The sequence below is a fragment of the Penicillium solitum genome, assembly GCF_028829755.1.
Source record: "Penicillium solitum strain IBT 25940 chromosome Unknown utg000004l_segment0_segment0, whole genome shotgun sequence".
Classification (NCBI taxonomy): domain Eukaryota; kingdom Fungi; phylum Ascomycota; class Eurotiomycetes; order Eurotiales; family Aspergillaceae; genus Penicillium; species Penicillium solitum.
This window is the reverse complement of record NW_027072124.1, coordinates 963951-990864: the sequence shown is the minus strand read 5'-3', so window position 1 is coordinate 990864 and position 26914 is coordinate 963951. Positions and strand designations below refer to the sequence as shown.

The 26914-nt window shown below is 47.0% G+C and overlaps 13 protein-coding genes across 13 annotated transcripts; 7 read left to right on the top strand and 6 right to left on the bottom strand.

Moving 5' to 3' along the window:
- Nucleotides 1-664: 664 nt before the first annotated feature.
- N7455_006362 (uncharacterized protein) lies at nucleotides 665-3087 on the bottom strand. The gene is made up of 6 exons (XM_040956886.2): nucleotides 2665-3087; nucleotides 2117-2586; nucleotides 1690-2051; nucleotides 1481-1630; nucleotides 1113-1417; nucleotides 665-1050 (listed from the first exon to the last, which is right to left on the bottom strand). Exons 1-6 carry the CDS (start codon nucleotides 2745-2747, stop codon nucleotides 786-788), a joined length of 1635 nt encoding a protein of 544 aa, XP_040812659.1. The 5' UTR covers nucleotides 2748-3087; the 3' UTR covers nucleotides 665-785.
- A 197-nt stretch (nucleotides 3088-3284) lies between these two features.
- N7455_006361 (uncharacterized protein) lies at nucleotides 3285-3494 on the top strand (the record flags this gene model as incomplete). The annotated part of the gene is made up of 1 exon (XM_065605337.1): nucleotides 3285-3494. The coding sequence occupies one exon, from the start codon at nucleotides 3285-3287 to the stop codon at nucleotides 3492-3494; it is 210 nt and encodes a 69-aa protein (XP_065461191.1).
- Nucleotides 3495-4934: 1440 nt separating this feature from the next.
- Nucleotides 4935-5516, bottom strand: N7455_006360 (uncharacterized protein; the record flags this gene model as incomplete). The annotated part of the gene is made up of 1 exon (XM_040956973.2): nucleotides 4935-5516. One exon carries the CDS (start codon nucleotides 5514-5516, stop codon nucleotides 4935-4937), a length of 582 nt encoding a protein of 193 aa, XP_040812616.2.
- Nucleotides 5517-6226: 710 nt separating this feature from the next.
- Nucleotides 6227-7263, top strand: N7455_006359 (uncharacterized protein; the record flags this gene model as incomplete). Its single annotated transcript, XM_040956887.2, has 2 exons — nucleotides 6227-6568; nucleotides 6610-7263. The coding sequence occupies 2 exons, from the start codon at nucleotides 6227-6229 to the stop codon at nucleotides 7261-7263; spliced, it is 996 nt and encodes a 331-aa protein (XP_040812567.2).
- A 668-nt stretch (nucleotides 7264-7931) lies between these two features.
- On the top strand, nucleotides 7932-9238 carry N7455_006358 (uncharacterized protein; the record flags this gene model as incomplete). Its single annotated transcript, XM_040957002.2, has 2 exons — nucleotides 7932-9152; nucleotides 9215-9238. The coding sequence occupies 2 exons, from the start codon at nucleotides 7932-7934 to the stop codon at nucleotides 9236-9238; spliced, it is 1245 nt and encodes a 414-aa protein (XP_040812601.2).
- A 746-nt stretch (nucleotides 9239-9984) lies between these two features.
- N7455_006357 (MFS transporter) lies at nucleotides 9985-11513 on the bottom strand (the record flags this gene model as incomplete). The annotated part of the gene is made up of 2 exons (XM_040956988.2): nucleotides 9985-11179; nucleotides 11230-11513. The coding sequence occupies 2 exons, from the start codon at nucleotides 11511-11513 to the stop codon at nucleotides 9985-9987; spliced, it is 1479 nt and encodes a 492-aa protein (XP_040812585.2).
- A 30-nt stretch (nucleotides 11514-11543) lies between these two features.
- On the bottom strand, nucleotides 11544-12013 carry N7455_006356 (uncharacterized protein; the record flags this gene model as incomplete). The annotated part of the gene is made up of 3 exons (XM_065605336.1): nucleotides 11544-11687; nucleotides 11786-11834; nucleotides 11979-12013. 3 exons carry the CDS (start codon nucleotides 12011-12013, stop codon nucleotides 11544-11546), a joined length of 228 nt encoding a protein of 75 aa, XP_065461190.1.
- A 297-nt stretch (nucleotides 12014-12310) lies between these two features.
- On the bottom strand, nucleotides 12311-14729 carry N7455_006355 (OPT family oligopeptide transporter; the record flags this gene model as incomplete). Its single annotated transcript, XM_065605335.1, has 2 exons — nucleotides 12311-13846; nucleotides 13896-14729. 2 exons carry the CDS (start codon nucleotides 14727-14729, stop codon nucleotides 12311-12313), a joined length of 2370 nt encoding a protein of 789 aa, XP_065461189.1.
- A 779-nt stretch (nucleotides 14730-15508) lies between these two features.
- Nucleotides 15509-17014, top strand: N7455_006354 (uncharacterized protein; the record flags this gene model as incomplete). Its single annotated transcript, XM_040956918.2, has 2 exons — nucleotides 15509-16951; nucleotides 17003-17014. The coding sequence occupies 2 exons, from the start codon at nucleotides 15509-15511 to the stop codon at nucleotides 17012-17014; spliced, it is 1455 nt and encodes a 484-aa protein (XP_040812678.1).
- Nucleotides 17015-17287: 273 nt separating this feature from the next.
- N7455_006353 (Acyl-CoA N-acyltransferase) lies at nucleotides 17288-17563 on the top strand (the record flags this gene model as incomplete). The annotated part of the gene is made up of 1 exon (XM_065605334.1): nucleotides 17288-17563. The coding sequence occupies one exon, from the start codon at nucleotides 17288-17290 to the stop codon at nucleotides 17561-17563; it is 276 nt and encodes a 91-aa protein (XP_065461188.1).
- Nucleotides 17564-17778: 215 nt separating this feature from the next.
- N7455_006352 (uncharacterized protein) lies at nucleotides 17779-19581 on the bottom strand (the record flags this gene model as incomplete). The annotated part of the gene is made up of 1 exon (XM_040956948.2): nucleotides 17779-19581. One exon carries the CDS (start codon nucleotides 19579-19581, stop codon nucleotides 17779-17781), a length of 1803 nt encoding a protein of 600 aa, XP_040812537.2.
- Nucleotides 19582-20908: 1327 nt separating this feature from the next.
- On the top strand, nucleotides 20909-22252 carry N7455_006351 (acyl-CoA thioesterase). The gene is made up of 2 exons (XM_040957016.2): nucleotides 20909-21218; nucleotides 21301-22252. The coding sequence occupies exons 1-2, from the start codon at nucleotides 21108-21110 to the stop codon at nucleotides 22210-22212; spliced, it is 1023 nt and encodes a 340-aa protein (XP_040812508.2). The 5' UTR covers nucleotides 20909-21107; the 3' UTR covers nucleotides 22213-22252.
- A 1828-nt stretch (nucleotides 22253-24080) lies between these two features.
- N7455_006350 (uncharacterized protein) lies at nucleotides 24081-24839 on the top strand (the record flags this gene model as incomplete). The annotated part of the gene is made up of 1 exon (XM_040956944.2): nucleotides 24081-24839. One exon carries the CDS (start codon nucleotides 24081-24083, stop codon nucleotides 24837-24839), a length of 759 nt encoding a protein of 252 aa, XP_040812610.2.
- Between the last annotated feature and the right edge of the window lie 2075 nt (nucleotides 24840-26914).

Below are 26914 nucleotides of genomic sequence, written 5' to 3'. Positions count from 1 at the left end.
CCCTACAGCCCGCGTCCGTGACGAACGAACCCTCCTTGAACCTATTCTTTGCGCTGGATGCGTATCTCCGCATCTGAATCATTTATCCGTCTTTTTGTTTTCATCTTCTGGATATTCCGTCCGTGTCTTGCATGCCATCTTGTCTGTATTTCCACTGGCATCCTTGTAATGTTAACCAAAGGCCGGACGTCTTTTCATACCTACCTTTTTCTTTTCTTTGGCCTCATTTTTTCTTATTTGGGTTGTGTCCCACGAACCTTTTTCTTTTTGTTTCTCTTCGATTCGAACTTGCAAGCATCTTCCTCGAGTTCCTTGATTGACATCGATCTCGCATAATATGCGTGTCACGCTGAGATGAGCTGGAATACCCGGATCCTTCGACTTGTTCCAACACAGATAGTTTACATTCATAGCTATGTAGAATTACAATTTACTCACGAATTTTACCATTTCTATCCATGGATGCCCTTCTATTGATGCATTGCTAGCGGACACTATATACCCAGTATGAGTGAGTGCCGAAGACAGAGTGACTTGTCCACTTCAGAGGAGGATTACTGTCTATTATCATAAAAAAGAAAGCTCATCTTGTAGATATATATGAACATATATTGACCCTGTAATCAACATTCGACCTAGAAAGTTTGTCATTACCTCCTCCCTTTACATCTAAAGGCCATACATATAGAAACGGTTTCAGTGAGATACTAGTATCAAACCACACTAGCACCACGGGTATAAACAAAATCCACCAACATGAACAACCAACCTCATCTTCCAATCACTCAAGACTTGATCTCATGACCACTCTCATCGCTATCAAGCTTCTCACCGGCGATGTGCACATCAGTACTCGCATGACGGACGGCCTCCTCAAGATACTCAGGTTTGAGCTCGCCATGCTTATCGTAGCGGTAAGGTTCCTTAATGGAGATAGTAACGGCATTGAAGATATTAGTAGACTTCTTGAAGATAGCGTCCATCTCCTCCAGAGAACGGTATCGAGTCTCAGGGAAGAAGAAGTAAACACATGGGAACATGAATGCGTTTCTGTCCGATGTTAGTTCCAAGGTATGGTTTAATGCAGGCTCTTGGGGGATATTAGATCTTACATGACAGCGAAAATGATATAGGTCTTGTATCCAATATTTGCGAATGCAACGGGGGTGATCATCACGACCATGAAGTTGAAGATCCAGTTGGCGCTGGTGGCTAGTGCGTTGGTTGGAGCGCGGATTCGTAGAGGCACGATCTCGGCGGGGTACAACCAGGTCATTCCGAGCCAACCGATGGCGAAGAAGGTGTTGAAGACGAATAGGAACACTGCTTGTCCAATACCGGCGCTACTATCGTGTAGTACGGTCAAGCGGTAGTTGGTGCCAGCTAGGACGGCCATTGAAATTGACATGCCGGCGGCCTTTATAACTCCTGGTTAGTTGATTGGGGATTGATACGGGGTGTGGGTGTGTAGGTGACATACGCCGAACAGCATCAGTGGACGACGTCCAACTTTCTCGATGATGAAAATAGGAATAAATGCTGCCATCAAGTATTCCGTGCCGTTGCAAGCAGCTAGCAGCTTTGGAAGGCTGCCGCCTCCAAGACCAATCTCGGCGTATAGTGAAGGGGCCTGATGAAGTTCATTAGTATGGGGCTAGCATATTAGTTGAGGGGGCAGAAGAGTCTCACGTAGTACGTGATAAGATTAATTCCAGAAATTTGCTGGAACATCTGGTTGACGTAGGCAAGTGCCACGCGATGGAATTCTCGATACTCGCTCATCTTGAACAGACTCCTATAAGAGCCCTTGTTCATTTCCTTGACAGTTTCCTGGATAGAGATGAGCTCATTCTTGATGTAGGGGTCATCGCGAGATTTCTCATTCAGACACTCGAGAATATCCAAAGCTTCATCTGTCCGGCCTTGCATGACAAGCCATCTTGGGGACTCGGGCAGGTTGAGAATAGAGCAGAAGATAATGATAGCGAAAATGATCTGGAAAGCGAGAGGGAATCGCCAGGCGACCTCTTTATCGGGGGTAAATGACATGCCTAATTCAGGAATATATCAGCCATTGCAACTTGTGAGTATATCAAAAATGGGGTTTCAAACTCACCGTAGTTAATCCAGTAGCTAAGAGTAATACCTCCAGTGATGAGCATACCCTCGATCATCACCATCTTACCACGATCGTGTGCCTTTGCCGATTCGGACTGCCATGTTGGTACGGTACTTGTATTCATGCCATTGCCAACACCAGTGACAATTCGGCCGATAATGAAATGAGGTAGAGAATACGCGGTGCATTGCAATAGGGCGCCAGTAGCCATGATTACACAGCCACAGAAGATAGTCCTTCGTCGACCAAGCGGATTACCGATGAAGATAGTCAGGACGGCGCCGAAGAAACATCCCAGATTGTACGATGCGACTGCAATGCCTTGATTCAAACTGCGCTGCGACCGGAGGGATTGGAACTCGTCACCGGAGATTCTTGAATCGTTGGGATCGATATCGGGGAAGTATTTGGTGAAGGAGGGCAGGTCTAGCAGACCACCTGTGACACCTTGATCATAACCAAAAAGCCTTATAGCAGTTAGTCGCAAGTTTCAAAAAAAGGTATAAAATTAAAAAGAAAATAGTGAATGGTGAATAGTATCATACAAGAAGTCAAGACTACCAAGGGAACTGATAGCCAAGTTGAGAGACCGGCCTCTCCAGCCAAAGAACTTCGGAATGCCGAACATGATGCTCAAACATGAGAAGATCGAAACAAAGTACGGACATGATGAAGATGCCGATCAGCGGGTTATATAGCCCACTTTCTTCTTCCCCCGGATTGACAAAAGCGGTAATCCGAGATGACCGGGGTGTTCTCCAATGTCTGGGGTTGGCCAAGATACGGGGAAGGCGTCGGGCGACGCGGGGATATGGGAAGTTCCATGGGGGTAGGTTTTGGGGGCGGATTTGGTCGATTGTGACTGGTCAACGCAATTCAACGCTAACTAGGTACATCAATGTGGTTGGATCTAATGTACCGCTTTGTTGGAAATAAATACCTCGGTGTTATAGGTAGTCATCGCTTGCATCATGGCTTGACATGGCGTAAGCCTCGAAATGATGGTGCTGATATACCATATTTGGTATATTATTTTCCCTAGGTAGGTCCCTTTTTTCATTTCCGTTTTTCTCCGAACCATATCATGATAGTAACCCCTCGGCACTGCCACTGCCGATAGATCATGGAGGGTAGAAAAAACGAATGCGGTTGGATGGCAAATGACATGGCCAAGCCAGCCAAGACCGATGCAACCACCCGTCAGCAAATGAGACGGGATAACCTCAAAGCGAAGATTCTAGGCCAATCAGAACACAACATCCCGGTCTTTGTTATGACATGCGCCAAATACGCCAAATACGCCGCATGGACCCGAATGAATGGAAAATGTTACACTGAAAGTACGATGGACGCAAAGCCAATCTTCGCCTGTTGAGGCTCATCATATGAGAATAAATGTTCCGGCAATATGAAACCCTGTTTGTACCCCCGGACTGATTAGAGACAATACCGGGGGGATGAATAAATAATATCTTTGTACTCCGTAAGTCCAGGAACCCCAGGGGATTTCAGCTCTCGGATACCGGCTGGGCCACTAATATATTGCGGACGTCAGCGGCACCCGACAGACATACTACCTGGGTATTTACACATGCGGCTTGCCTAGATAGATCACGTCCCGGGATACTCGAATCATCTTTAGTAAAACTTGCCCTATCCGATTATCCACCCGGGCTGAACTTCTGATCTGACACCCTCCTACGGAGTATACGTACCGGATTTTCCCTGTCGTGTGGGGCTTTCCTATTTGAGCTGCCGCTTTTATGAGGGTGCTCAGGCGCAGGCGCAGGCCCACTGAGTATTTAGATGTCAGCACAGACTTAAATTACTGACCATGCTAGTTCAGTCACGTGTAGAAGGACTGATGCTTATAGTGAGTACCCGTCTAAGTGTGTAATCAGTCAGCAACACCTGGGCACTGATACACTCAGCCCACCGCAGACTATACTTAGAAGGAATTTTGCCCCTATAGGGTCGTTTGTACTGTGATGGTTAGTTCATTGATGCATTGCTGCTGCGCTCAATTTTTGGACCACTATATCTTATCAAGAAAATACGTTATCACGAACAGGCGTAGAAAGGAGCGGAGAACCCTATCCGTTTCATACTGTTGCTTCTATCTTTCTTCTAATTTAGAGCGGCTCAAGCTCAAAATCTTAGATATAAAAGTAGACCGTATGGTAGCATTAGTATTTAGTAATTAACACGTCTTCTAAGCGCCTTTTGCTTTGTACGTTGATCTAGTATTGCATTCTTTTACTTTGAATATCCCCCCTACCTCTAGGTCGTACTGTAGTTGATTGTAAGCAGAAAAGACCTTTTTTGCTAAGCGCAATGAATTCGCGAAGGAGAGGCGCCGTCCATAGCGGGAAAATAATAGTTTTATCCCTAGAGCCTACGGAGAAGAGGACTTAATTCGGGAGAAAGACAAAAGGCTCCCTAAAACTAATAAATTATACCAAGAAACTAAAGCTTTAGCTTGAGCGAGTTAAGCTATATCTAAAGTGGCAATATCTGCTTGTTTCAATCCCTCTTTTTAATTATGCCTAGAATATACATTCCGTCACCTCCTGGTATTGAGTCTATGCCCTTCTTTGCACAATATAGACTGGTGGGGTTTAAATTCAGGGATGAGAAGACACTCCATGAGCTTCCATCATCTTGCTTATGGTGGGCCGTATGTCTTCCATATATTTCAGCAAAGCCTCATTATCATCACGCAGACGCCGAATTGAGACCTCCTGTACTCGGAGCTGTCTAGACACGAAGTACGATTATCAGTCCATCCATATGTTAGGTAAGAAGTCAAATATACCTACTGATTCAAAAGCGCCAGCTGGTGGGACCGCAAACGCGACTTATAATTATCCCTATCCCGGATCTTCTCCATCACTTTCTCTCGCACCATATACCACCGTAGCAGCCTTGGCGTTGCGCCTAGATTCCAAGCAAGCCTCACAGTTGTTAGAGCAACAGCAAGAAGAGGGATTTTCTTAACCCAGCGCTTTTGACCCAGCCCATAATCCACCTCGTCCTTGTACAACCACTTGAAGACATTATAGTGCGAATCAGGGTCGATTCTGGGCTGTCCACGGACTTTATGGGCTAGTTCATCACCTCCAATGGCTCTAGCAAGCTCGATCATAATGCTGATCTCAGTTCGCCAGAGCTTGTGGAAGATTTCTCGCATTTTTTCGAAGCCTGGCTGAACCTCAATCTGGCTCTCCATCAGATGAGTCTCTTCGATGGTGGCTTTGACGGATTCATATATATAATTCATTTCAGCATGGCCATTTTGGAGAGTGTTATAGCGAACATAGACGAAAGTGCAGACGGCAGCAAAGAAGGTGAGGATTCCGGATATGTTCGCGGCGATTGACAAAGGGCTATCCTCCATTCCAAGTTTGAGTTTCTTCGTTTTATTTTATTTTGAGTTCGTGTTATTCCAATGTGATTTATTGTTGGAAAAGAAAAAATAATCCCAAAATCCAATATAATGGGATGGAACAGGTGTTAGAGAAGCTGACCGCCTCTATTTGTTTGGTTTGATTGAAAGTGCGCAAGTAAGGGCTACATGCAATGGTGCCTTGGTGCCTTAGTGCCTTAATTTTGTATGGCAGTGAATTACAATTAACTAAGACGGTAACTATCTTAACCCTAGAAATATCAAATTGTTTCTTTATTGATGTAGCTTACTCCGTACTTAGGCCGCTTATCCCTACACTCAGTGGGCATAGGTGAGCACTAAAAGAAAGGGAAAGGCCTCGAGTGTCAGGCATTATCCGGTACATATGTTGACCCATGCCTCCGAGACCTCAACCTAGATTATCTAAAACCAATAACACCATAGGGCTTCTTCATTCGTCACTTTGAACAGGCCTGGATTGTATGTTCCTTGGGCTAATATGCTGCTTCAATTTGCCTCTATTTGTTACCACCAAAGTTCATAATATCTACACCATCATGATATCTTCACCTTGACATGCATATCAAACTCTAATCACGAGTATAACACCTCGTATTTCTCTTATTTCAATGTATCCCAGGTTGCACTGTCGATATCTCTTTGCGTGGTATTAGACGACAAAACCTGCAAGTACGATCAAAATGACCACGGATACAGGGGAGGTTCTCAGCGACGAACTCATTCGCCTGAGAATCAGCGGAGGTGCAAGCGGTGTGGGCGAGGGATCCATCACAAGTCAATCCACGTTGGATGAGCTTAGAAAAACCACACTCCAGCCTGCTCTTCACACCCAAGAAATCCTCGTGCCAATTGTTCCAACACATTCGTTTTTCGACCGAGCAAAAGAACTCCACCAAAAATATAAATGGCCGGAAGAACGATTTGAAAACTTCCAAAGACTCCTATGCGGGACTCGCAATTTCCCCTGCATCTTGCTTTTGAATCCCAAGAATGACTGCCTTCCATTCGATGAGATGGTCAAAGTAACTCGAACTCTTAACATGGTTAAAAAAATACCCTAGAGGAGATCGGCCTTCGCCTCGACGATGTAATCATCATGAATTTATTTCCTATGTTGACTGATGAATGGTTAGACGAACACCCCGATAAGCGTGACCAGGATATTCCCGAAATGTTCTGCCTAACCCTCGACTTTATTCGAGAGTTCAAACTACCTATTATCCTTTCTTGTCAATGCTTTCGCCCTTTCCAGCATGAACGCTGGGGCTCATTCACCCATGACATGGTTCCGAAACTAAGCTCCTCGATGGTCAGTGCCGAGCGTCAAACGGTGTTCAGCTTCCATTTCGAGGAACACTTTATACATTGTGTTCAAGGATTCCACCCTGCCAAATTGTATCACGAGGATTACGAAAGGGAACAGACATTGGACAAAATTCTGCGTCAAATATTTTATTCTTTGTTCGAGCCGTGCGCACCCTGGCAAAATGAGAACCTGGAGAAAAGCCTGCGTCGCAAAACAGAGTCTATCCAAATTTTGATCAAACAAATTCGCCAAAATGCGGCTGAATATGATGAACTGCGTATAAGAGGGCATTCCCCAGGTATGGCTCAGCATCGCGAGGGTTCAATTACAGCCGAGCAATGGGATAATCCAGAGAAGGCACTGGATCTGATCGTTCAACTGTTGTCTCCCAACACATCCAAGAAGTTGTGATCCAGTGAATACTGGAGATCTATAAATAGTGTGCGCTCTTTGACAATCCCTCTGATTTCCAACTCTTTTATTATTCGCCCTTTGAGGAGCAACTTAATATTAGCTTTTGCTTGTCCTTCAACAATGTGCTATGTTCATCGCTTGGATATTCAAGAATAGCACATTACATTGTTGCTTGACGGCCTTGGAGGAACTAGGGTGGACTTGCTACACGTTTCATCCTTTTCTTTGATGGTGTTTTACTTACTTGAGACTCATGGGGGTAATTGGGGGAACATTGTTTAGACTTGCCTTTGTTCATTCCTTGAGTTCTATCCTTGGATTTTCAAATTGGCCGCCCTTATTGTCCCTCCAAGTTCGAGTCTCTTTATCTTACGTTTGACACTCTTCTCTATGCACGTGTCTCCATTGTTCGTATCCTGGTCTTATTTTAGACGAGCCTATTTTCGGGATATTTCGTCCTTCCAAGGACTAGGGGTCAGACCCATGTTAAGCAGAAACAAAGACACTGGCTAAAGGTATATAACTTCGTTTACATCTGTCTATTGCTCTCCATTCCAACAACATCATTCAACAAGCACAATACACAGATCCTACCAGCCTTATATTTTATTCCAACTACTCCCAACAATCCAATTGTCCAACGTATACTTACCTCAGCAATAACAATGACGATAATCTGCCGCTGTCTCAACAAGTGCTTGGGCATCTGCCGCCGCAGCAGACGTGGCCAGAAAGACCCAGTACTCCCTGTAGATGAACCGAAACATGGAACTGATGGTGTACCTGAGGTGGTTCACCCTGCGCGCCGCACTGGCCCAGTCCCACCGCCACCCAAGAATTCAGAGATCGTTCTAAGTCCAAGGCCAGCTCAATCCTCAAATCCAACTCAAATGGAAAGGCGCAGGCGAGTTTCAGGGCGAGGTAGAGTCACAAGGCCGGGTCAAGCGCCGAAGCTAAAGCTAAGTCAAGCCGCGAGGGTACAGCTAGGTGAAGCCGCGAATGCAAAGCCAGTTCAAGCACCGAACCCAAAGACAGTTCAAGCCGCGAAGTCAAAGCCAGGTCAAGCTCAGACGGCCGACGGCGACAGTGAAGGTAACATCAGTGATGAGGAATACCCCCCACTCCCGCCTTCAACAGAAGGCTCTCACACAGGAATCACGCCTGAAATGAGTGATATCGATATTAACGAGCCCAGGGATATTGACGATATTAACATACCAGATGCCGAACCCGGTGATGAAGTATTCTCCTACCCTTCTCCTGACATTCCCATGACCCCCGTGCCTCAAGGCGAACAAGCTAGCGAGCGCGCCCCTGTCAGCAGGAAGCGGGGGCACATCGAGGATATTGCACAGGAAGGTCAGGAAGGGAGCCCAGATACTACATCTGAGGATACTCCCGCCCCTGCTAAGCGTGCACGTACCGATGAGGCGAGCGTGCAGACTCCAGCACAAGTAGCTGCGGGACCACGACTATCTCCTCCAACGCTCCCCCCTTCTCCTCCTCCTCCTGTTGAAAACCCTCCCAGTTCCAGTGGCTCCGGCTTCGACGACCTGGACGACGCCCTGTGGCCAGAGCCTACGGAAGAGGAACTGGCCACATACCGACGAAAAGGAGCTCAACTAGTAGCTTGGCTAGAAGACCCAAACGAACCAGACTGCAATATTGCCCAGGCAACCATTACCCTAGAAGACATGTTGAACAACCTCCCGGAAGCATATCGTTACCAAGTTAGACAAAGTTATTTCCAAAATGTCGACAACTATTTGGAGGGAGGCGACCCCGAATCCATAGGACTTACTATAGACGGTAACAGGTACCGGTTTACACTTCTTGTAAACCGTGTCAATGACCCAGATATCCTAGCGCGCTATGGGACTGACAACGTGAGTAATAAATTCGAACACATAATTGGGCCGAGCATAATTTTCGCTACTTCCATTTTTAGGCACGATTCCATTCAGTGGAATGAAATCGCCAGGGCTCTGTATGCGATAGACCATCCGATTACCACCTTGAGGCATATTATGTACGATACCGTTGTCAATTCAGAGACTGCACCATATATCAGGCGGATAGCCTATCCCAGATATAACCGCAGTTTCACACATTCGGAATACGAGCCATGCCTCGTAATCGAGCGTGGCACTCGAGAGTATGAGGAACTCCTTGGCACAAAGTTAGGCAAAGCAACCGCCATCTTTCTTATATCATCTTTGCCCAGAGGTACGATCCGTATCGCTCGAGCAGTCATATGGAATATTCACCAGAAATTACAGCTAATATTTCAATTTGAGCTCATCCCTGATAGCCCTCATGGTCAATCAGCAAACCCAGCGGATCAACCAGAAACTGCAGAGTGTGATTGAATTAATTACAATGATTGTTTAGGCATTAGTCTCATGGTGGAGGATCTTTCAGTTTTCATTTATAATTGGCATTTTTGAAGAAAACAGATAACTACATATGTATATATAGCATGCAATAAATGATTTTTGCATATCAATTTGAAGACAATGCAAAAGAATAAAAGCACGTTCGTAGTCAATAACCACGAGTCTATCTACGGAGAGAGGGATAACATTGGAATACGATATATTCTCGGTTTACATCCCAAAGGAACACCAACACTCTTTCTAGGGATGAAAGTATACATATGGATGAGATAGCTATGGTCTTGATTAGTACAAATTTGGAACAAAACAGATATCAACAAGTCTAAGAATCTCCAGGTGCAAGCTTTGATAATCCCCGCAGCTTTGGGCCATACTTCATAAACAAGAACGGCACTGGCAATAGAACCGCAGCCACAGCTCCAACAATGGAAACAGCAGGCCCAATCCCCAAAGTCTTGATCATCGGTTTAGCCGCCAAGGGAAGCCCGGCAGCCAGCAAACTTCGAAGAAGGGTAACAGCCGCCGTGGCGCTAGCAGCATAGATCTTGTATACATCAATCAAAAAGTTCAAACACTGCTGGAAAATGCAGTTGAATCCAATGCCTATAAAGACAGCTGCCAGACATGGCAGGATCCAGCGGTGAGGTGGTTCAGCGGTCCAACCAAACCAGAAGAGGCCTATAACAATGAAAACAGCTCCGAATGCCATAGGTGGAAGTCGTGCTTCGGGCACTGCTTTCCCGTTTGCCTCGCTAGATATCCGGTTGTAACGATATTGGTTCCAGATGTTGAGGCCCACCGAGGATATAACACCAATCAACAACCCAAGGAACGGCAGAGAACCGACAAGATGGTTCCAACCCCGGGATTGTTGGAATGCAATTGGAAATACCTCAAGGGTTAGGTACATCACGCCGTAGACAAAGGAAGCATAGAAGGCAATGCAAGTGACAATTGGCTCAGTCAATAGCATTCTCAATGGACGGGCGAGCTGCTTCGTAAGAACGGATTTAACATCGAGTTTCAAATGTTCATGGGGATGGTAAAATCTCGAGTCACTAGTCTCTTTCCGAAGTCGCTGTGCTTTGCGCTTGAGTAGAACTAGCGGGTATACCTCTGGCAAACAGAAGAAGGTCAAAGTGAAGATGACAAAGACCCAGATTGCGTGGATGAATGCAGTCCAGCGCCAGCCCATATGAGGATTCAACAGGAGCGCTGCGCCAATTACCGGACCTAGGGCCGGGCCGCCGTTCACTGCCACTGCATAGAGACTGATTGCAGTCCCGCGCGTCTCTTTACTCCATATATCACCTAGTGCGGCGGTGACATTGCTAATCGGAGCAGAGCCGAAAAAGCCTGCAAAAAAGCGCGTGACGAACACCGAGGCTGCATTTGTGCTTAGCCCAGTGCCGATAGAGAATAATGCTAGACAAAAGACAGCGGGAAGTATGCTGATTCTTCGGCCCCAGATTTCTGAAAGAGGAGCCCAGATAATAGGTCCGAAGACAAAGCCAAGCCTAGTATCATTATTAGCGTTATCTCTAGTGTCTTAATTGAACCCACTCACAAATACAAGGATACATCTAACACGGCAACCTCGCTGCTCACGCCAGTATACCTCGCGATGGTGTTATCGGCCGGCGTGGTGATGCTTGACCCCAGACTACCTGCCAAAGCAAGCATGCCCAGTTGAAATGTCACCCACCATTTGTACCTGGGAGTCCAATTCTGAGGATTCAATACATCGTCATGATCCCACTTGACGAGATATGCCGGATCAAGTGATGCAGGATTCTTCTCGGGCTCGGCTTGCACATTTATAAGACTGCCCTTCGGCCATATGCGTGTCATGATTGGGATAAATACCGCGGATAACGACTGCTACTCCCATGGAACAAAAATCATACGTAGTATGAAGTTTCTTTTCGGCAAATCGATATTAACGCCGATGCCGGTGTCGGAGTAAGCCTCGGATCGCGTCGAAATGCGATTGGCAATATTGTCAATGGCGAAAAGGGAAGGGGTCTAGTTGAAAAATTAAGGTCTGTCAACATCTCGGAGATAGTGTCCTAAGGGTCTGGTTGGTAATCCCGAGTTGGCCTCAGAGGGGAAAGTGAAGTTACCAAGCTTTTGCTCGGCTTTTCGGGCTCGGGGCTATCGGCCGGTGCCGGCCTGGGGTGGGGGCACTTAGCAGGGGTCTTTTAATTTTAAAGGTTATGCATAGAAAATACATGATAAGGGCGTATAAGTGAGTTTTGTTGAAGATGGATACGAGATCTGCTTAAGCATAAAGCATATTGAGCACCATGGACCAACCATAGTTTCTGTTTCGTTAAGTTAATATCATCCATGGCTTGTATGAGCACGGGCCTTTCCTATATCAATTACCCCTGTATGACCTCTGTATAGTACGATTCTGAAAGTCCTGGGTATATGTGGAATTCGTAGAATCCATTTCAAGCCAGCATAATATGACACAGGCCATACCGAGGAAGTGGTAGTAGATTGGAAATCATAAAAAGGTACGGACAGAAAAACCCTAAATCTAATTGAGATAAACCCGAAAATATCATTTCTAAATCGAACACGCGCTTTTAGAAATGCAGAATGTACACGGTGATGAACCAATTTTGTCACGCTTCTCCTGATCAGAGATGTGGAACGCGTCCACTTGCGAGAAGAAGATTCACAATGCTCATGATACCTTCACCCAAAATGAGGCCGGAGGCAAGGACGACGACGGTCGAGGAAGCGGCATCTACTTTTTCGGATGCCTGCTCCGCAGTTGTTGACGATCTTTGCCCATCCTGCAACTCAGTCTCTACAGAAGATCCCATGCTAGTGGCGTTTCCATTGGCCACCTGCTTGTCCGTCTTCGATTCAGAGTGCTTGCGCGCCCACCACCATGCAATAATACCACCAATAGCTCTCGCCAGGGTAAATGAAGGCTCGTTAAAGATACCGACGGCAACGGCAATACCGCCGGGGATCCAAGCTCTCCAGGCAGGGGGTTTCCCATTGCGCGCAAAGGAAGGGGACGCAGCTGCGATCCTGAGTGCGGTAAGGAATGCCCACACGATACCAGCAATGACAGAGACTTGTCCAGCCATTTCGGGCAGCCCTTGACCAGTCACAAGGCGAGCAGTGAAGATCCAAACATACGCGGTGGGTGTCTGGAACATATCGCCCGGCACCTCATATACGTTCACATATAATTTGTATACGGCAGTTGAGAGAACTGCACCCACAAGACTGCCGATTATCTGCCCATAGAACTGGGCTTTGGGGCTTGCGCCAAGTAGATGACCGGTCTTCAAATCTTGCATCATATCACCGGCTTGCAGAGCTCCTGACTCGGAGACCGCACCCGCGAGTAGGTTGGTCACTAGTGCGGTGCGTCTGGAGAACTGGGATGCTGGCGTAGCGAGTGAAAATAGAAGTTGTGTCAGCTTGCTGATACCTGAAACTGGGTTGAGGTCGGTCTCGCCAAGAGCCCGGACACCCATAATGGATAGGAGCACTGCCAGCAGAGTCGCTAATGTCGATAGAAAGGGGGAAATGATTTCACCGAAGACAAAGTGCATGCATGCGACATTCAGGAGGAGAGTCAGGGGAAGGAGAATCACTACTGTGCGAGTCGATATGAGTTGAGATGGCGGTGCATCTTCCTCTTCCTCTTCGCTTGTGGTTCTTAATGTGTGGTGGGCATCATCGTTATCATGAGACAAAAGATGAGTCTCTGACTCCAAAGCGGAGTAGTTGATATATGAGTGCTGAGAAGATTGCAGTCGAAGTGTAATCCACTGACCAGCACGAGTGGATCGGAACGAGGCTATCCATCTTGGAGAGTGCTTCACAATAGGCTTTAGCAGCAGCCACCCGAGGCTAACAAGTGAATCGGCAAGCATGATAGCTAGTGATATCCAGACAATCCATGCTTTACTGCCATTGTCCCAGTTATTAACCGGGCCGGGGGCCCAGCCGCGGGTCTTAGCCAGCGGTGATAGGACGCCCCACCCCAACACTGCCCCGAAGAGCATGTGCATGCACGTTGATGGGCCCATAATTATACCTTGGCCGATATATGCGGGCGACGGGTTAAGGGTCCACAGCCAGTTCTTCGCCATGCCCGCGCCAAACAGAGGTATGGCGTGGACTAGAGGGACAAAGTAGGAGAAAAGAGTCTAATTCTGTTAGCATATATTTTACGGAGTTTAATTTGGGGATATTCACATATACACCCGACATTGCAAACGACCCAACTAAGATCCGCATCTTCGACCGCCAATCTTGCTCCTTGGAAGCTTGATCTTCAGCATCGCCATCTTTCAAGAGGCCGGTGTCTTCTCGTGATTGACCAGCTGCTTCAGCCTCTATGCTCAGAATTCCCACACGGGAACTCTCTGGTGCTATAACCTTTTCGTTGCTCCCAGAACCATGTAAGACCTTCAGCATCAACGCCGAGGCGGTACCACTTGGGAACCGCAACTTCTCTCGAACGATGACCTCTTTCCGGAGTGGAACCGCAAATACCACACCAAAGAGACAAACTCCCAGACTCCAGATAACCAACTTCCAGAAGCCGAGTTTCAGAGGGCCCCCTTCGCCTTCTCCGCCATCGCCTTCGGGTCCATCTTCACCAGGCTTCAGCAGGAACTCCAGAGCAGGGATGACGCCAACAAATCCACATCCAAGTGGCATTGTTCCCACTGCACCAGCAACCGTTTGTATCAAGACATTCTCAACGGGTGTGAAGGGGAAAGACAGGTACTTGGATAGAACCTTAAAGACCGAAAAGCCAATCAAGGCCGAGGGCATGGCCATTGTGCTGATCCATCCTGTCTGCAACCCGAAGTAGGTATTCGAGAATGTGATGAGGGCACCGATAATAAGACCGACGAGAAGTGAGCGTGGGGTGAAGCTCTGAGGGGATGTGGCGGGAGCTTGATGGTTTGGTGTGGGATCATCGATGGGATCTGTAGGTGGCTGATCCAAGGACGGCCTTCCCACAGTGCGATGGCGCTGTTCGGAGGCATTGCCGTCCATACTGATGGTCTGGTAATTCATGGGACCGACCGATCAGTCATAGTGAGGTGGATGTTTTGGAGAGAAGTCCAACCTTGGGGAACTGCCGGCTTGATAAGCACTGCTGATTAATGCGATGTCGACATAGATAAGATCACCTGACGTCACATTGTTTATCCGTTATTTGCCCTGGGCGATTCTGTCATCCTATTAAACAAGGCTCATATGGATATCTTGAGGGAATAACTGATACCTTTTTATTATTAACTAGATATTAGCGGACAACCTTGAGAACGGACAATATGTTGGAGACTTGGATTTTGCTCCATCAGCGTGCAGTAACCCTATGATACTCAACAACCAAGCTAGAAATTATGCACCAAGCTCTAGTGATAGGTGTAGTCTGTACCCTCAGAACCCTCAGAGTGTTTTACACTGGCCTATTGCCTGACTGATGAAGTAAACAGGGGCAAATACAACGACACAATCAAATCACTTTCAAGGATAGTAGCGGGATCTAAACCTAATTGGGATACAGGCAGCGGGGTCTAAACCCAAATGGGAACTGTATAATTGTGTCGGCCTGGCTCCTTCCAAAATTATACCCTGGGGTCCTTTTGCTCCTTCCTATTTATTTCCTCTTTCCTCTCCCTCTCTCTCTCTTCTTTTTTCTTTTCTCTTCATCCGTCTGCTTCTGTTTTTCTTTGCTTCTTCCTGTTTCTCCAGTATCGGTCTCTACCATCCTTTGACTGTGAGTGTACTTTGTTAGCGTCCGTTGGTTTTCCATCAACTTAATTAATATCATATCTGAAGTTCTCAAGATGGACGACCAAGTCAAGTCTCGCCGAAAGCATGACACCCATGAGGTTGTTGACAAACCAAATTCGCACGATGATTTCAAGCAAGCACAACTCGCTGGTGGTTGGATCCCCGGTATGGATCCCAAGGTGGACTACGCACAGCATTTCGAATTCGGTGGCTCACTCGGAACCTTGGCACTTATGACTGGTTTCCCGTTGCTGATGTGGTACATGTGGATCGGCGCTACCTACTATGATGGGAAGCTACCTCTGCCGCAAAACGGAGAGTCCTGGGCCGTCTTCGGGAAGCATCTGTGTCATCTTGTTTACACCGGTGCGTTCCCACACTTCAGGGCCTGGCGCATCTACTGGACATTCTACATCTTTGAGGCAGCATGCTACATCTACATGCCTGGATTCACGTGCTATGGGAAGCGTCTTCTCCATCTACAAGGCAAGCGATTGGAGTATTATTGCTCAGCCTACAGTAGCTTGTACCTCACAATTGCCGTTGTGGCCACTCTCCACTACACTGGATTTTTCCCGGTTTACACTATCCTGGATGAGTTTGGTCCTCTGATGTCTGTGGCGATTCTTTCGGGGTTCCTCGCCAGCTTTTTCGCTTATTTCTCTGCATTTGCTCGTGGCGCCCAGCACCGCATCACCGGGTACCCAATCTATGACTTCTTCATGGGAGCCGAACTGAACCCACGTATGTTCGGGATCCTTGACTTTAAGATGTTCTACGAAGTCCGTATCCCATGGTTCATGCTCTTGGGTTTGAGCTGCGCGGCTGCGACTCGCCAATATGAACTCTACGGATATGTTTCTGGTGAGGTTCTGTTCCTTGTCATGGCGCACTTCCTTTACGCCAACGCCTGTGCCAAGGCAGAACACTTCATCACCACCACATGGGACATGTACCAGGAGAAACTGGGATTCTTGTTGATCTTCTGGAACATGGCCGGTGTCCCTATGTCTTACTGCCACTGCGTTCTGTACTTGGATAGTCGCCACCCGTCGACATATGCGTGGAACAAAACTGCATTGGCGGTATTGTTTGTCTCGTATATCTGCGTCTACTGGGTCTGGGACACTGCAAACAGCCAGAAGAATGCCTTCCGCATGATGGAGCGAGGCAAATTGGTGAACCGCAAAACGTTCCCCCAGCTTCCTTGGCGACAGGTTGACAATCCAAAGACACTTCATACAGAGAAGGGCGATACCATTTTTGTTGATGGATGGTACGGGTTGGCTCGCAAAGTTCATTACAGCTGCGATATGTTTTTCGCTTTGTCGTGGGCACTCATCACCGGCTTCGAGAGTCCCCTTCCCTGGTTCTACCCGGTATTCTTTGCCGTCATGATTACGCACCGTGCCATGAGGGACATCCACAAATGTAAGGTCAAGTATGGAACGACTTGGGATGAGTACGAGAAGCAGGTTCCATGCCTCTTCATTCCGGTGAGTTCTTACTGCAACTTTCTCTTGAATCTGTAAACTAACTTCTAGCAGTATGTGATCTAAGTTTCTCTGACTTGCGGGCCCCCCACGATTGTGGTTGGGCTATTTCTAGCCCATCGATGCCCCTTATCTACTTCTACAACAGCACATTCTGTACCACCACTACGTACCTACAGATCAAATAGCTGAAGAAATCATCTTTAATTTCGGGTTTCCCGGTTCAAAGACACTTGTAGATCGCACTATCGTGTCAGCTAGAATAGAGATTATTTTAGGAAGGTGTATGACCTCGGGAGTGGTCCACCTGGGGAAGGGTTTTTGTGACTCACTAGCTCCATGTCGGAATTCAACCCCACATTGGAAATTGCAAAGGATGACCAGGGTGCCTTTCTTATATTTGATCTTGTAAAGGCTTGCGAAGAGGAGGTTTTGCTTCGGCATCGTGTCAAGACAACAGATGTGTCGTCTCCGGTATGGATCATGATTCGGGTTACTAAAGAGGACAGTGGTACCTACTGGTTGAAACAGTGGTTTACAGTTGTTGGTAGCCAAGGGTTCCCTAAGAATTGGGATTCGTTAGAGGAGTTTGCTATGTGGGCTATGGTGCGATAGTTGTCAACAATATATAGGTGATGGTTGAATGTTAGTATAGCGGGGATTCGGTGAGGTATTGTATACTTCTATGTATATGCTCTCTACGTTTTTCAATTTTCTCTACGTGTTATGGACACAATTGTGATAACTGAACATTGTATTGCAAAATATCTCGTCTCATCTTACATGTTCCAGAATCCAAAGGCTTTTTTTGGTCTCATTTTTCTCGCCAATCAATCTTGCTTGAGGTGATATTTCTTCAACGAAAAAGGGCTCGGGGGCGGGCCATACATTTCAGCGAGAAGACTCGGGCTTTGCATTGGGTCTCCGGGTTTGATCATGAACTCCACGATGCAAAGCCCTGTCCCAGATTGAATTATCTTATCATGGATAATAAGATCAAAGTCGCCCCATGTTCTGGCTATGCTGGAGTAGACTGGGTAAGGTGTCTCATTTGGGGACCCGAAGAAAGAAACGGATTCTGAGTATCGCCAGTGACCAGAATCTTGCTGTGTGTATTCCATCGCGTGCATTAAACTTTCAACGACGGGTACTCCCTCGTTAATGACAAACATAATGAGATTGAGCTTCATATCGATGATAGCTCTCAAGCCATTTTGGCCCTTTTGGAACCCCTTGGCTCCTTCAAAGAGAATGGTTCGTCCTTGTGAAAGCATGTAATTTGTTTTGGCAAGGCCTTGTTGCGCCAAAGCCACACCCATAGTGGTAGCAATTATGTGCCCGGGTGACTTTCCTGCACCGGGATTGATGAGGATTGTATCTCGCGGCAACACAAAGCAGCGTGCTCCATCCTGGGCTGTTTGAGTTTCAGTTAAGATAATGTCACCCGGACGGAAGAAGATAGACATTCGTCGCCAAAATGTGGAATAAATGTCATGCTGAAGGGGCGCAATGTTTTTCTGAGTTGGAAGCATTTCAATACTGTCGCGGACACTGGGCAAATCTGGGTAAGGGGCAAGGTCACGCAGTTTCCTCTCACTCAGGCAGTTTGAAATCTGCTGAAGCACAGGCCTAGAAAATAGCTCGTATTTCTGGTCGCCGATGACAACAGAATTCCTGTTGAATGTGACTGTTTCTGCTGTCTTCGCCTCGAACACAGCGGAAATAGCCCACTCAATGGTATTCAGGGGTCCAATAAGGAGAATCAGGTCGGAAGATCTGAAGTATGAACCGTACATATCGAAATCCGAGATATCCCCGTGGAAGTTTTTGAGTGTTTCATCTACAACACCTCTGCTGAACTGGGTCGCAGCAGTCGGAAACCTAGTCTTTTTCGCCAGCTGGTTTGCTTCCTTGATAAGACCACAAGATGGGACACCCGCATCCACGAGAATCATTGGTCGTTGTGCGTGCTTAATCTTGTTCATGATACTGGCCACTACCGTCTTTTCCATCTCGGTATCGTGAGGCGGAGTGTCGAATTCCAAGCGCTGAGCGAGTCCCTTGGCCGGTACCATACTGGTGACCAAGTCTTCCGGTAATTCAATGTAGACAGGCAGAGACTGCATGATACAGCCTCGAATGGCGGTATCAATCTGGGCGGTCGCCTCGCTAGGATCAACAAGAAACTCCTGGGTTATGGTGATTTTCTCGAAGCAATCAGCGAGCATCTGGAACTCATCAGGTTGTCGAGGAACATCAGGCTGCGCGTCGAAGAACGAATGGTGGAATTTGGAGGCCTGTGCCTGCGCCTTGCGTTCAGGTGTCCCAATCACGAGCACAACTGGGACTCTATCCTGGTACGAGGCAGCGATTGCCGTCGAGACTGACGATGGCATATTCTCGAATGAAGATATCAGAGCGGCGATGCCCTTAACTCGTGCATATCCATCTGCGACGATCCCAGCATTAAGATCGCTACGGTGGGAGACCCATTCAAGACCTGCATGAGTAGCTTCCCTCAGAATTGCGATGTTGTGGTTTCCGGGGACGCCATGCACGGCATGTAGGCCAACTTGATAAAGGCGTTTGAAAAGATAACCTGCGAGGGTGATATCGTCGGTCAATTCGGACATGATGAATAGGCTCGAGGCGCGGGTTGCCAGGGACAAGCAGGAGACAGGACGGTAAACGACGAAGTTGAGCACTTTTGGACCTAGGAAAGAAGAGCCAAGGAAGAGCTGGCTGATGCGTGAGATTTCGGTCAAATTCGCTAGCGATTCATAACAGTAGAATAATGATAACAAACACTTGGAGTTCCCTGAGAAGCAATGAAGGAGTGGGAGAAGGCGTTAGTGAGATTGGCAAGAAGAACGCTTTGGTGTGAAGGCCAATCTTGAGACTAGAAAGCACGTCTGAACCATGTTTCATCTTGACTTGATCACAGGATAAATGTCCTAAGCAATCAGTCAAAACAACGATGAGTGTAGCAATAGCAACCGCCTGCCTTTTCCGTACCTCCTTCTCGTCTATATTGCTGTTTTGCTTTCATTTGTATCTTCCTTGGAGGTCTTTGTTCTTGACATAGTCATATATATCTTTTGGGGTTTCTTTTCTCTATACATTTTTGACGTGTCGTCTCTCATCGTCGTCTTCTTGGTATAGGATGACAATGAGCCCCAAATAGTATATCAGTGGCACTAATCCATACTCGAGTGACATTTCTATTGTCAGAAGTAGTTATAATGTTGGCTTCGCACAGCTTTCTGTTAGGTATCGGCCCTTCGTATGTAACCACTAGTCTCTTTTTGTTGATTCATTAGTCTTCACCGTGGTATAAGATGAATAACACATACAACCTTTTTCCACGGTTGCGATTATATTCGGTCCAAATAATACAGAATGTTGTAGCCAGCAGTATTTTTTCCCTTTTTCCGTTTCTGTAGCCTACTTCTGGAAGATAACCGGGCACTCCAAATCAGTCAATAACCCGGGCTTCCCCTTGTTTGAGGGGTTATTTTCAAGTGGGAAAGTACAAATTAACGAGCTCAACAAATTCCTCATGAATATCCAATCATAGGTCTATCAGGGATGTACAACATATGGTGAACGCCAATATATATAGGTAAGGTTGGATGGATGCATACTCATTCGATCAATAAGCAAGTTAGCATTCATCCAAGCCCCTGTTGGATGTATTAGAGTTGTTGAAGCACCAACTACTCCCCATGACTGTATTATCGAGGAAATATCTTCGACTAGAACAGGTTGAAATCCATAGATCGACCCTTGAGGGTGACCTCGGCGGGGGCTGAGAGCATGAGTAATCACAATCTCACGTGCCCGCTTATCGGCCTCGGCTCCCAACAAAAGGGGAATTCACGATAGTCGCCATCGGTGATCGGCAGGCTCGGCTTTGAGACTCATCAATTCTGGTGAGATCAAGTACACCATTTCATTCTTTGTGAAACATTCCGTCCCTCATTAAATGTGTTTCGGCCAACTCTGCCTGATTCCAATTAATCTCATCTCCCGAGACACCTATAGATGAACCGGAGTATATCTTACTTAGTTTCAAGTCTTGTCAGCGTACCTGTACGGAACAATCGGACGTTTTCTTCTCTGTTGGTTTCCATACATCTCAATTTCTGGGGACTTTACTATGGAGAATACACGCGAGATAATAGCTGGCATAATGTCGCTGGCCTCATGGAAGAACCTGGCCTTGCTTCTGGCAGTGATTAATTTGAAAAGTCTCCCATTTGTCTGGCATGTAAGTGTTCCTTCGCCCCTTGCCCGACGACCAGAATTGACTTCCTCCCCTCTATATCTTACACTACTAACTAAATTAATAGTTCCGCCTGCTGTATCACTTCGTAGGCAACCTACGTTTGAAACCAGGTGCGCCACTTCTCCCCAAGGGGAGACCTATCGTGGACTCCCGGGGCAAACCAACACATCCCATATTCGTGCCATGCATGGTCACGTCTCGCACGCCGTTGCTAGAGACCGATTACAATCTGCACAAATCAAACAGCACTTATTTTACGGATCTGGATGTTTCGCGTACAGCGCTCGTGACCCGAATTTACAGTCCTGGCGTCGGCAATGTGAGCAAGGAGCTAGACCAGGAGTTCCTAGCCGCAAGCAAGAAGGAGGGAAAGCCGGCGCCAAGGCGCAAGCCGGTTTCGATTGTGCTCGGATCTGTTTACTGCACATTCAAGCGCGAAATTAAGCCATTCGAACTATATGAGATGCACTCCAAGGTGATCTCTTGGGATGCAAAGTGGATGTACATCCTGACCTGCTTCATGCGACCTGCACCCCGCAATGGTGGCGAAAAGGTCGTCCTTGCTGTGGCCGTTAGCAAGTACGTCGTCAAAAAGGGCCGGCTGACTGTCCCCCCGGAGCGGCTTCTACGCACTAGCGGATTCCTCCCCGCGCCGCCCCCGGAGAGTGAGGCCAAGACCGCACTAGCGCAGGCCGACTCCTCGGCTGAGGCTTCCGACGTTGGCACTCCTGCTAGTGGCGAAGGTATTACGGCCATGGAAGGCGTTGATGGATCGTTGGTTCGAGAGGTATTGAAGATGAACGATGACCAGATTCCTAGCCAGGAGACACTGGATAAGCAACAAAAGGAAAATACTGACTCGTGGAACGTCGAAGAGTGGACCTGGGAGCGCATTGAACAGGAACGCCTGCGGGGAATGGAGGTTGTCGATGGATATACTAATTTAGACACCAAGCTGTTCGAAGAATGGGTGTAGTAGTTTCAAAGAACTATAACATGGGTGATGATATAGAGGGTGATCCAAGCGCCTTGATGGTTCTAATTAATATTTGATTTTGAGATCCGGACCCTTCATACCTCCACAGAACCGCAATTCAATTTCCAAAGAAAGACCGACATAGTCCAACTCTTGCGTATTTTCCTTTACAAAGTTCATGTACAATAGACACGATATAAAAATGTGTTATGGTTCCGCGCTTAGGGCGACGATTTTAAATTGGCCACTGAGAATGTTTGATGTCGAGACAACAACTTCAAATAGACGCCGGGCAGTGATTCGCATAGTAGATGTAGAATGTGAGACCTGAGTCTAGTCCCCTATGTTCGCTACATGATTTCCTCATCATCCTTAAGATTCCTGCTACCTCCTTCTTATCCATATCTACAACTATATTCTTGTGCAGCTGCTAGCGAGGGTAGGAACTAACCCCGCGGCCCTGTACGGAGTATACAGCTCTGCAGTCCGCCCCAGTGCTCTCCCTCGGCAGTTGAAAGTAGTGTCTCCACATGGCAACAACAGCCCGCTTTGTGCCGCGTCTCAATCTGAAATGCAGTCCGTGCGTAAGTCCTTGCCAAGCAGTGGAGATAGGCCACGCCCATCTACTCCGTACCTACTTTGTAGGTAGAAAGTGACGGAGATACACTAGCGTTTTTAATTTGGTCGATGTTAGTTCTGCGAAACTGGTATTTTAGCCCCCACGCCACATTGAAGATCAGGGGCCTTCTCCATCACTCAAAAAGTACAAGTCGCCAAGAAACTCTGCGCTCTCGTGTCTCTTATTCCCTGCCCCATCCCATCACATACGGCCTCTACATTTATCCTGAGTAACCTCTAGAATATCTTAAGCATGCCGGATGGACCGAAACTCCTGGAACATCTCCACAGTCTCCCAATAGTTTTTCATCTTTCTTTTGCAAACCCATCATGATCGAAATGACTCCGCTCAATGACGATAGAGACGATGACCGCAACACCAGGCTTTTGCCGACATCCAAGAAAATTAGCACGAAACAATCACCCGCTCAGAAACCGCTTCGCAGGTCTTTATGGCTAGACTCCTGGCTATTTGAGTGGATGACATTGGCGTTCAGCGTCGCCTGTTTCATTGCAATATCGATTGTCTTATGGATATACGATAACAAAGTACGACCAGAAATGGCTTATGGCCTAAGTCTAAACACGATTATCTCAGTATTGGCGACAGGATGCAAATCAGCGTTGGTTTTGGTAATTGGAGAAGCAATTAGCCAGTTGAAATGGCAATGGTTTCAAGATCCCAAACAACACCAATGCCAGTTAATCGGCATGCAGAGGTTCGACGCTGCAAGTAGAGGTCCTTTAGGGTCGTTGATGATTGTCATCCACCATCGCGCCCAATCGCTTGTCTCACTTGGCGCTGCGATAATTATCCTTCTACTGGCATTTGATCCGTTTATGCAACAAATTTTGAGCTATCCGATTCATCCAACAATGGATATGAGTACTACAGCTAGTGCATTTGCGCCACAGCTGCGTGGGTTTATTATTCAAGACAGCCCCGGGACTCCCATTGAAGAGTGGAATGGAAACACCTTAGGCGACGAGTTAGACGACTCTTTTACGCAAGGGTTTTTTTTTCTCGCCAGGACTTCAGTGTTCCCCACTGCTCATCGGGAAATTGTACCTGGAATGAGTTCTCGTCAGTCGGTGTATGTAGCAGCTGCTCTGATATGACCAGCACTGTTTTACTCGATTGCAAGTTGCCCCCTATGACGAAAGCTTTCAATAGAACCTGCAAGATTTCTTTTCCTGGGAGTGTCGTGCAAGAGTTCAGTTTTTCAAATACATTATCGGAATACGGTCCAATGCTGGGTCATTTATCCAAAATCATCTGGAAGCCCATGGACATGCGAGTTCAGCTGCGCAGTTTGCTTAGAGATGATAGCGATGGGTATGTGTTCAATTCACCGAATTATACTCTGGCTGGAGTGACGAATCCATTGATGACAGTTGGATATATCGAGCTTGATCTTTATGATATTCCACTCTCACCCAATGCCTCTGTCTCGGACAATCTTTATATCAAGAACGCTACTGGCTGTAGCCTCTCGGCTTGTCTGAGAAATTACAATGTTTTTGTGAAGAACGGAGAACCCTCGATACAAATTGGAGACATTGATTTTGGCACCATATATTTGAAACACCCAGGTGCGACCCTATCCCACGCCCAAATTGGGATTGACGGTGGATACGCCAATCCATTATGCTGGATGCCTGGGCCACCCGATGCCGCAGGTTATCAAGAGACCAGAGACTTTGCCTTTTGCCACGGTAGAATGTATCTACTTGGTGAGGTTCGAAATTATCTTCCACCTACGGAAGGAGGATCCTGGGGTCTCAACGACTATGGTACATGGTCTGGAGTAATAGAGGGCGGTGGCAAAGAAGAGTACTACACTGGCGGAGAGCTGCTCATGAAACAACTCGAGCGCGTCGGTCTCGAAAAAGCCATGGCAAATATAGCTGCCTCTTTAATCAAACATGGCCTTGAGATAACAAATCACAGTGTCAACGGCACAGTTTACGTCACCAATGTTTTTGTCAACGTGAGGTGCCGTGGATGATCCTTCCCGGGCTACTAGTCCTCCTAGGGGCCATCTTTCTAGCGACCACTATCACCGTGAGCAAGCAGAGTCATATTTCCCTATGGAAGTCCTCCGCTTTAGCGGCCTACTATCATGGACTGGAGAGTCTTGATGAGCTCAAGACTGCAAGTACGATGGAGAAGAAGGCAGGGGAGGGAAACGTCAGATTACAGCGCTCTGAAAAGAATGGGAGGCTAGTACTACGACAGCAAGGAGCATCCGAGGTCGATCCATTCTCCTCAACTTGAACAACTTCAAGTCTTTCTTCCTTGGAACAATACCCGCAGAGAGAAAGAGATGTAAATAGATGCTAGTTCTACAACAACCTTATAGTCGCCAACTCATTAAAGTTAATTTAACCTTTATATCAATTTTATCGAGTTATACTAATAAAAGAACACACTATTATAACGGTCCGTATATCTTCTAGGTCTCAATACCCTATATTTCTACTATATATTCAACCATAGCATTCGACAAACGTAACCGTACTTTAAGTGGATTGTTTACACACGTCCACGGAGATAACAGCACAAAGGGCCCGTGGACTCCGAGCTCGCGAGGCAATCACATTTCCACCTTTAAAACAAAGATCCCCTTCATTTTCTTTCTGTAAGATTCAGTTCCACAAAACATTACATCCCCAGATATTATATTCCAGTTACACCCGTCTTTCAAGTATCTCTCCACGTCAATCTTCGCAGCCGTCGAGCTATCGTCTATTATGAGATATCAGACCCCCTGGCACCCCGAACATAAAGTCCCTACCTATCGTGGATGGGAGATATCAGGATCCCAGAACGGGTGAAATCTGGCAAAACACCCGGACAGATATATTTCTTGGTCCTCCTTTTGTGCACTGACCTTCTTAGTTGAGATACAATTTCAATGTGATTGGACACAGTGCTGCCTGTTGGACCACTAGTTCTCGTGGCATCTGCACGTAGCCACCCGAGGGAATGCATCGAAGTGTGAGCTGTCACCAGCGGGCCGATGCACTATTCTGCCATTTATAATTCAATTCCGCTACAAAACAAATATTTATTTTTCGCTTCCGCTCGCTCTGCCAATTTACGCTGGTAAAATACGGACCGGAGAATGGTAGAGGTGGTTAGCAATCTTTACACATGAGGCCACGTAGAAAACAAGGTCCTTTAGTCTATGGGAGGGGGGATGGAGATATATGTGCAGGCGGGTTTTGCGCGATGAGGGGCCGAAAAGCGACTTGATTTCAAGGTCAACTGTTGTCCATTTGCACCCGGGCAAACCAACCAAATAGATGATCGCCGTCTCTTTGATTCGTCTGTGGCCCCGCTTTATCCTTTTCACCCAGTTATCCTGATTCCCTACAATCTACGAAGTACTTCGTACAACGTTCATATCGTCCACCAAGTGCTGACGGCTTGGCTCAAATCAGCCCATCAAATTAGTCCATAAGCTGTATCTATGAGGAAATGAGGGGATTCTCTTTGCTATGTCACCCTGGCTCTTGTTGGCCAATCATGCATTCGAACTAAACGCCTTACAGCCCGAATATGAGATTGTTACCACCACAGCTGAGCTCGGACTACTCCGTACATCAGGCCTTTCTGATTAGAGATTAGAATATCTACTACTAGCACAAATATAGTTATAGTTGAGTTCAGACGTATGTGGATAAAGCAAAGAACCCCAATTAAGCAATTGGGTTCCCTGGCGGGGCCGTGTCTTATGACCCACCTTCTTACGCATTGTCATCGGCCACCATGCTCATAGACCCCATTTTGACTGATGACAGCATTTTAGTGGATTTGGGTGTTGAGCGTTGGCTGAGCCTTACCTTAATAGGAAATTCTTGGACGAGTAATCGAATATGTGGCAGCAGGAGCTATTTCAGGAGCCATTCGTTTGCGCCGAGGTAATCAACAGCAGCACTCGGATATATAAGAGGCCCAAGGCCGGTTTTCCTCTATTATTTCCTACCTCGCTTCGGAAACTATCTGCTTCGCATCGACTTCGTTTTATCGCGAGATATTTTTATGATTGTCCATTTGCTCTCCAGCCACAGAACTGCG